The following is a 9,351-nucleotide window of genomic DNA, read 5'->3' as shown; positions in this document are numbered from 1 at the left end:
GAATCCGCCCTAAACTCGCCGAAATTCATCACCGCACACCGGAAAAGGCCGCTAGACGCCGCAATCGATCGCCACCGGTTCGAATTGGACGAGCTCGACATCGCCATGGCCTCCCATGACCTCAGCTTGGCCCCCGGAATCCTACGGCGTGATAGGCAAAGGGGCACGACTCGGCTGGCAATAGAGCAAGGCGCGGACGACGGAGGCGATGGGGCGTGGCCGGAAAGCTGTGCGCGGACGACGGAGGCGACGGGGCGTGGCCGTCGAGGCTGGGCGCGACCGGCGCGGTGATGGGGTGCGGCCGGCAGGGGCGGGGCACGGCCGACGGGACGCGGCCGACGGGCGACGGGGCATGGCCTGCGGGCGACGGGGCGCGGCCGACGTGGCCGGCTGGAGGAAGGGACGACAGCGGCCGGACTGGAGGCTGGCCACGAATATACATTTTTACGAATCCATTTGGGGGGTCTGCATCTGTGCCAGTCCGAGCCAGCCCGTAAAAGCGATTTTGCGCGAACTGTAAACGCGTTTTGCGGGCCGGCGGGATGCGGGGTCTGCTAGAGTTGCTCTAAGAACGAACCGAGCGGAGCACCATACTTCACATTGTGGAATGAATGGCAATAGCATTTCGATTTGCACCCCAGAAAAACATTTCGATTTGCAAAATACACCCTGTACATTTCTTAAAGCTGAAAAGCGTTATGTAAACTCATTTCTTAAAGCTGAAAAGCATTATGTAAACCCCTTACGCAGAGGCCACGCGTGATCCTCCTTTTTTAAAAGAAAAAATGTAAACCCCTTAAATCAACTGACATACTTTCCTGTAATCTAGTAGTACTGTATTTGTAATCCGAAGAGTAATTGTGCATGTGGATCAGGCTTTTGGGTTGAAGAAGTAATTGCTCATGCTGAGATGGGGTGGAAGGCGACGACGGAATGGTTGGCAATGTGCAGGCTGAACTGCCCGCCTTTCTCGCTCACGTCGAGCTTGTCCACGCCTGGCGGGGGCACCATCTCGAAGCTCCTCACCAGCTTCCCCACGATGAGCGCCAGGATGGGCAGCGCCAGGATGATACCGGGGCAGCTGCGCCGCCCCACGCCGAACGGGAGGAACCGGAAGTCCACCTTGCCGCCGACCGTGGCGTCCACGTTGCTCTCCTCGCCCAAGAACCTCTCCGGGCAGAACTCCTCCGGCTTCTCCCATAGCTCCGGGTTGTTGGCCAGCCACCAGGCGTTGACGACGACCTTGGAGCCCTTGGGAATGGTGTAGCCGCCGAGGCTGGCCTCCTCCAGGTTCATGTGGGGGACGAGGAGCGGGATCGGGGAGTGCAGCCGCAGCGTCTCCTTGATCACGGCCTGCAGGTACGGCAGCTTGCTGATGCTGGACTCGGTGATGGGCTCGTCGTCGCCGAGCACGTCCCTGATCTCGCCGCGGACCTTGCGCTGCACGTCCGGGTGGTTCACCACCTCGGCCAGCGCCCACTCGATGGACCATAGCGTCGTCTCGATGGCCGCGACGTTGATGTTCTCGACGATGTAGATGACGTTCTCCGGCGTGATCTCGCCGCTCTTCTCTGCTGCGAGGATGTGGTCGATCGCGCATCGGAGCTTGTTCTTGTCTTCTCCAGGAGTCTCCATCACCTTCCTTCTCTTCTCCACGTAGTTGGCGTTGAAGAAGGCCAGCCTCCTGGTCTGCAGGTCCCTGCATTTGTTGAGGTAGCCACGCAGGAAGGGCCTGAGGATGGGGATGAAGTCGCCATAGTTGTAGTCGAAGCTCTGCGCGAGGCGGCTGCGCTCCGAGTTGAACTTGGTGGCCTCCACGAACATGGGGTCGTCCACGGACTCGAAGCGGGCGTCGAACATCATGCGGTACATGATGTTGTAGAGCATGAGCTGCAGCCTGCGGCGCACCACGACGCCGGCGCCGAGGGCGGCGGAGTCGCCGCGCAGGTCGGACACCACGTCGTCCATCTCGGCCTCCCACATGGAGCGGTACTGCTGCACCACGCGCGCTGTGAAGAAGGGCAGCGTCATGACGCGGCGCATGCGGCGCCAGTGGTCGCCGTACTCGGTGAAGACCATGTCGGCGCCGTTGGCCGTGAAGATGTCGAAGACGACGTTCCGCGGGCGGGAGCCGAACTCCACGCCCTGCGTGTGGAGCACCTCCGTGGCCAGCCGCGGGTCCGACACCACCACCAGGTTGCGCACGCCCAGCCGCAGCCGGAACACGGGGCCGTACCGCGCCGACAGCCGCGCCAGGAAGCGGTGGTTGAGGTCGTTGCCCACCTGCAGCCAGTTGCCGAACACCGGCACGGCCGCGGGCCCGGGAGGAGCGCCGGCGCCGGCGCCGCCTCCCGCTCCAACGGCGATGGCGACGGCGACGAGGGCGGCCGCTGCCGGCAGCAGCGCGGGGTGCGGTGCATGGAGGAACGATTTGAGGAGCCAGTACACGGCCAAGGAGGCTGCCGTGGCGAAGGCCACCCTGCGCGCGGAGACAGCCATGCTGTGCTCTGCGCGGGTGCTAGCTTGGCGTGCAATAGTGTACTATGTGTGTTTGAGCTGGTGCGGATGCTATGATGTTGTTGGTTGCTGTGAAGGTGCCATGTTCCATGGCGTGCTTATATAGCGCCGGCCGTGGGTTTGACTGACAATGGTAGGTGGGTCGTCGTATCGTATGTGTGAGCGGGGAAGGCCAAGGCACACGAGGGGATGCGGCAAAAGTTGATGGTTTTGGGCGGAACCCGTGTGCCAGCCTGGGAAACAGGGTAGGCGGGAGTGGGGTTTGGCGGAGGCGAGACGTGGGTTTGCCATGAGATAGACGACGCCGCTCCTGTGTGGTCAGAATTGAGAATTTAGACTGCGCTGGTTGGTGGGCAAATTCGTTTGACCGCTCTGAAGGACCTGGTCACGCTCGGCCTTCAACCGTGCTGCATGGCGCTGCTGCGCCGGCGAGATCCTTTTCTTTCTTTCAATCAACCGTACGTGCTCGACCAGAAACAGTTTCCTTAATCACTGACTACTAGCACAATGTATGTATTCTGCAAATCGAAACGTCATTGTCATTCATTCACCCCTCTAAAGTTCGAGGCAAATGAACACATTTTTTGTTCGTCGTCTCCGGGCTATATATCCTCGCGGAACTCAGGTCATTGAATCAAATTAATAACCTTAATGAATAACTAATGGTTTCTCTTCTTTTAGCCACCCTCTTTCTCATTAACAAATGTGGCGTATGGTGCCCTGCTCGGTTCGTTGTTAGCATCCTTCTGAAAATAGAAACCGGGGTACATGCCTAAGTTTACTTTGGTCGGCACATCATATCATATAACTTGGTTTGCATATTTTAACGATGAACCATCTCAAAGAGCTTCAGGTTTTCAAGTAAATTGGACGCACCCACTAGTTCATACGAGAGCTTTACCGAAAAAGCATACAAGAGCTTTCACTCATTCATACCTCGATGTGCAGCCTAACTACATGGTAAACTCTACTCCTTGCATTAGTATCGATTATAAAGTCTTTCTCTTGGCCTAATGATTAGATACAGAAGTGTAGCGCTTTCTGTTTTTGACTTCTTATAACTCCTCATTATGTTCTCCTGGCAATGATTAGGGCATGTGATCTAAAATTATGTTGAGATTCTTCATAACATGTTGATTGGTTAAAATAGCACAAACATGAAACAAGTGATTGTATTCCGCCCTGTATCTCGGGTTAACCTAGAAGTGATTTCCATCTTTACATACTACCTATAGAAGATTATCGTTTTGTTGCCCATAAATATTGACATTCTTTCTAAACCTTTGACATTGGTGATTTTGATTTGATGCATTTGGCTATCAAAGAATATGTGAGAACTTCTTTTATATGCATTGAGGTAGTTTAATATTTTAATATAAACCATTTTCAAACATCTCTATTATTGGTTTAGACTTGCTAAATGTGTTTGCATCAGTTAATCAAGTTCATGATAGGTAGCATTTAGATACAAAAAATATCTTTTTTATCATCTTCATGCTCGAGGTCGAGCAAATGATGTTGATACGTCTTCAAGGTATCTAAATTTTTTGTATGTTTCATGCCTATAATCCTTGAAGTATGCATTGTCCTATAAATTCAGTTCGTTTTTTGGTTATTTTTGAATTTTAGAAGAAGAAAAACCAAAGCTCCATGAAAATCCCAACAAAACCTGGTAGGAAATTTCACGACACCGGAGGACCAAAGTCCAACACCTAGGGTGGCCCACGGGGCGTAGGCGCACTGTGTAGGCACCCAGATGCTACCGACGTCTATGGACCCTAGGGCACCCATCAGCTGCCTCTGGTGCCTGATGGTTTTATATACCCCCAAAACTCATACCCAATTTATGGTGCATTTCTTTTTGCCATCGACACTTCGCATTTCGGGGCGATCTTTGATTTCAGTCCTGATCTGGTACTCTGTCGGAGGAGGAATTCATCTTCATTACCACCAACTTCAATGGTTCATCATCAATAAACAACGATGTATTTTAGCAAACATCTGATACCGCATTATTGACCTCACATCATTGGAGCTTATTGATGTCAATGACAATCATCATCTTCAAGTTATTCCACGTAGGACTTGTAGAGATTCTTTTCTCACAATGATTTTCTCCCACACCTCGTTGCTGACGACAATGCAGTCGTCCCTGTGCGTCTTGTACGCAGTGGTGTTGACGCTCACTGCTTCGAGTCATACTCCAACAAGGCCTTCATCACTCGAGATGATAGTGTTGGAAGCTATCTTATTAGATAATTTCTATGATGGTGTCGTCGGTGAAAAAATAAAAGAGCACTCATGTCAAACCGCCACGTGTGATGGACATAAAAAATATAAAATGGTAAATAACTTTACAAAACATATTATCATGTGTTTGTTGATAAGATTTGTCTTTCTCAAATGGATAAAAAATGGCACTCCGATGTAGATATTGCTTGGTGGTAGGATGTCGAGGAGGTGTCTAGCCTCATCGTTGTTGAGCCTGATCGTTTGGGCGAAGACGGTAGAATCAAATGCGCCAGCCTCGCCATTGTCGGCATAGAGAATATTCATCTTGGGCATTGGTCCTCTCATGGAAAAACATATCATTTCTCCCCTCTCCCCATGTTAGACCATTGTCAGTAATGAACAAGTCCCATCCCTCGCCTCCCTCGCGGATCCTTTTTGATTCTTTCTCCAGTTCAATGTTGTATGTGCCCCTCAACACCCTCAAATAGCACACTCCCTCCTATTAATTCATTAAACCGCATCCTTATGTTGCATGTGACAATATGTGCAACAAAAGCAAAAGAAAAACGCATTAGATAAATGGTAAAAGTACTAAAAGAAAAACACAAATGGTTACAAGTGTATGAAAAAGAATAGTTTGTTACCACCGAACTTAAGAACCCCTTTACCAGATAGATAATGAACAATGGTCCACTCGAAAGGCTTCTTGTGCACCTATACATACATACCTTCCATGCCATATCATGTTAGAGAAGATTTAACCTTGGGATATTTACAAGTGCAATATAAGCATCAAGCACAACTAGCAATTTACAAGATAAATACACTATCATCTAAGAACTAAATTTGGATGTGGTGAACTTTGGACAATCTGCAAGATCAACTATAGCCACAAGCACTAGCAATCCAAGTACAACTAGCATTTCACGAGATCAATACCTATCATCCAAGTGAAAGGGCTAGTTATCGACTAGAGGGGGGGGGGGTGAATAGGGGATTTTTATGAAAGTCTTCAAAACATGGGAGTTTCGAAGACAAACAATAGAAATTACACTATTTGTATGCAGCGGAAGCTAGATTACACTAGACAAGCCATAGTCAAGTATTCAATGAAGTGAAAGCACGAAGCCTATTAGCAGCTAGGTAGTAAGGATCGGGATGGAAGATAGTATGAAGCCAATCAGGACAAGTAGTCACACAGTGAAGTCAAACGGATAATGCAAGCAGGCAATGACTTCACGAAGACAAACTGTAAGTAAAGAGAAGTGATAGATAGAACCAGTAGCTTCGGGAGGACAGAGATTTGTTTGACCAGTTCCACTTGCTGTGACAACTGTATGTCTAGTTAGGGAGGCTGAGATTCAACTCAGAAGACCGTGTCTTCACCTTATTCCCCTTGAGCTAAGGACACCTAGTCCCCTTCCAATCACTCTGGTAAGTCTTCAAGGTAGACTTCTAAACCTTCACAGACTTCGTTCACCGGCAATCCACAATGACTCTTGGATGCTCAGAACGCGACGCCTAACCGGCTGGAGGATTCACAGTCCTCAAGTGTAACAAGTCTTCAGATCACACGAACAGAAAGACTTCGGTGATGCCAAACACTCTTTGGGCTCTGGGTGGTTTGGGCTCTGTCCTCACAAGGATTCTCTCTCAAAAGCTTTGGAGGTGGGTTGCTCTCAAACGACTAAAGCCGTGTACTAACTCTGAGCAGCCACCAATTTATGGGGTAGGGGGTGGGCTATTGGCACGTGCCCGCGCGCTGACAAGGACGAGTACGGCCCGGTCGCTTACCCCCGTTCTGGTCGAACCGCTTCGGCCTCCCCGACCACCATCTCTCCCCCCTTAAACCCTAGGTCGCCTGAGGGCTATGGCATTGGTGACCCGGTAGGCGACGACGAGGGCGTAGACGGCGGCGGATTCCTCCCGTGCTTAAGTAGAGGCTCGGATGGCGGAATGTACGGTGATGACGACGGCTACGACAGTGGCGATGACTCTAGCTCTGCTTACCCACCGACGACGACGATCTTTCGGAGGCGTTGCTATCCATGGATCAGTGATTGCGGATGGCGACTCTAGCTCTGCTTTATAACCCTGGTAGTAGATTTTTTCTTCTTGTTTTACTTTAATTTCCTACCGTACTCTCAAATTTGCTAGGGTACTTCACTGCTTGCTCCCAAATAAGTTGAGATGTTTATTCAATTAGGCAGGTTAATCTTTGGCTAAGGTTCCTAGTGTTACTTTAATTTGGCAGGTCCAAAATTTTACTTGTGTTACTTTAATTGATTTATCTTACTGTTAACTGAAAGAGGAAACTATATTGATTCATGTTCTGTTAATTGTAATATTAAACTTATTTGAAATTTCCTTTATTTTGTAGTATCCATGTGAACATAAAATTGTAAACTATATTGTTTTGTGTTCTCTTATGTTAACTAAAATTGTTAACTTACCGCCCCCTGGAGTTTGAGATCTTCAAAAAGAAGGGTCTACTTTTTTGTGGCAACCCCCTAGAGTTTGAAGTGTTGACAAAAAAGGGTCCAGTTTTTGACAAGTGCGGCAGGAATTTTCACTAGAAATTTCGGCAGCATAACATGTTGGGAAGAATCGCATGGACAATGGCAATACAAATTTATTTGACAAATAATGAAGTTGTCTTATTCATTCCAAAATTTCATTAGCCCATTCCATAGCAGCAGAGGAATTTCCCCACAAATTTGCACATGCCAACATATATTTACCAAAAAAGAAGAAAGGATGTACAGAAACTCGAACAAGCAGATGTAGTATTTGCTTGTGCAAGAATCTGTATGGTGAGAATGTACATCTTGGCAAACCACCAGGGAAAGAGGCCCATTGGCCAAACATATAGGCCTACACCCAGAACTCCACACTAGGAAAACCAAGTTCAGAACTGCAACTTCATATCTTCAATGAAACTCGGCACCATCGAGATCCTTCGGTTCAATGCGGTGGCATCTCAAAGCAAAACCCCAAGAAAAGTGCAAGTCCACCAAGATAGGCATCTTACAGTTGAAAACTCATTTCATTGAAAGTCCATGACTGGGGACAACAGATAAACAAGGAGTAACTGTCATTGATATGAACAACAGCAGCAACAACAGCTAAACCGAGTGGCCAAAAAATAATATGCTTTGCTCACGATCACACTAAATATTGGGTGGCACTACCAGTAGAAGTCAAAAACAACAACATGCTTCGCTCAAAACCAAAAAGTTGATGAAACTGAGATACACATCCACTGTACATGAGCTAGCAAAAGTTAAGGACTGACGGACACAGAAACCAAGTGTTGGCGTGCCGCTATAGCATCATCTTTAACAAATTGATGGCCACAAAATTACTACAAAATTGGGATCACCATCAAACTCCACACCTACACACAAGTGTTGTGGGTGCAAGGAAAACAATAATATTACAGTGCACAAGAAGTTCCGAAAAGCAATGTATCAAGGGGGTGGGAAAGATTATAGGAGCACTTGCTATCACTTTTTTCATCCGAAAAATACACCATCTATACTGCCATCCTACATAACAAAGATCATAAATGAACCCCCAGGAAAATTATTCTTTTTAATCCACAATGAAATGAGCATAATATTGACTCCACCCAAAGACAACTACTCCCTCCGTTTCTAAATACAATTGCTTTTAGATATTCCAATGCGGATTACATACGGTTTGCTCCGTATGTAGTCTGCATTGGAATCTCTAAAAAGATTTATATTTAGGAATGGAGGAAGCAGACATTATCCAGCAACCTGAGAAGGTTATAGATGAGTCGCTCTTGCTGCTATCCTCGTAAAACGATCACACTTATCGCATAACTCAGATCACTTGATGGTACATATAAAGAGTGTTACTATGTAACAATGTTATATATCAGGTCCCTCAAGTAGTTGTTCTGCATTCTGGATCAACACTTGAGAAAAAAGGGGTACCTGAAGCTTTTCCTTTCGACCATGTGATTTATACGACCTGGTGCATAGAGCCTCCTGGGATCTTTTCACGTAGCATCTTCGGGTATGCAAGTAAACATAGGGAGACATGGTAGGCTGTCCAAGAAGAGAAGATGGTCCAGTTTTCAAATTTCTTGAACCCACAAAAGCCGGAAGAAAATAATCCCATTGCAGTCAACATCTTAGATATCAAGGCATAGCTAGTACAGTAAACAAAAAACCAGAAATTAGAAAAACAGATCAAGCACCGAACCTACATTCAAATTCTTTGCTACTGATCCATGGTTGATGGTTTTACTTGCAATTAACTAATGCAGGAGATATTATTTCCCTTCTAGCAGTCGTTTTACAACAGAAAACCCCTATTTTCCTATGTGATAGTTCTGGTTTATGCATATATTCTCGCAACAGGACAAGCACTATTCCATTTCAGAAAAAGAAGGATAAGCTCAAGTTTCGACCCAAGGGGAAGCTCACTTGTGCAAGTTGTAGCCAAGGACGGACATCAGCACCACCGTGGTTGCGGCGTGGCGAGCAAAACTTCCCAGTGGCTCTAGAAGCTCCGTCTATCCGTCGGTCTTCTCGCCCTCCCCAAGATCAAACTTCCTAGTGGTTGCGGGTC

At 47.7% G+C, this 9,351-nt stretch overlaps 1 protein-coding gene across 1 annotated transcript; it reads right to left on the bottom strand.

The window, feature by feature from the left end:
• Positions 1-608: 608 nt before the first annotated feature.
• LOC123159216 (cytochrome P450 CYP73A100) lies at positions 609-2,579 on the bottom strand. Its single transcript, XM_044577046.1, has one exon. It carries the CDS (start codon positions 2,497-2,499, stop codon positions 901-903), a length of 1,599 nt encoding a protein of 532 aa, XP_044432981.1. The 5' UTR covers positions 2,500-2,579; the 3' UTR covers positions 609-900.
• Between the last annotated feature and the right edge of the window lie 6,772 nt (positions 2,580-9,351).

This window comes from Triticum aestivum, chromosome 7B (genome assembly GCF_018294505.1).
Source record: "Triticum aestivum cultivar Chinese Spring chromosome 7B, IWGSC CS RefSeq v2.1, whole genome shotgun sequence".
In the NCBI taxonomy this organism is placed as follows: Eukaryota; Viridiplantae; Streptophyta; class Magnoliopsida; order Poales; family Poaceae; genus Triticum; species Triticum aestivum.
Note: the sequence above shows the minus strand (reverse complement) of the source record. Positions and strands in the feature narration are given on the sequence as shown.

Excerpts from the sequence above, each read along its gene's own strand:
- LOC123159216 (XM_044577046.1), bottom strand. The coding sequence starts at position 2,499 with ATGGCTGTCTCCGCGCGCAGGGTGGCCTTCGCCACGGCAGCCTCCTTG.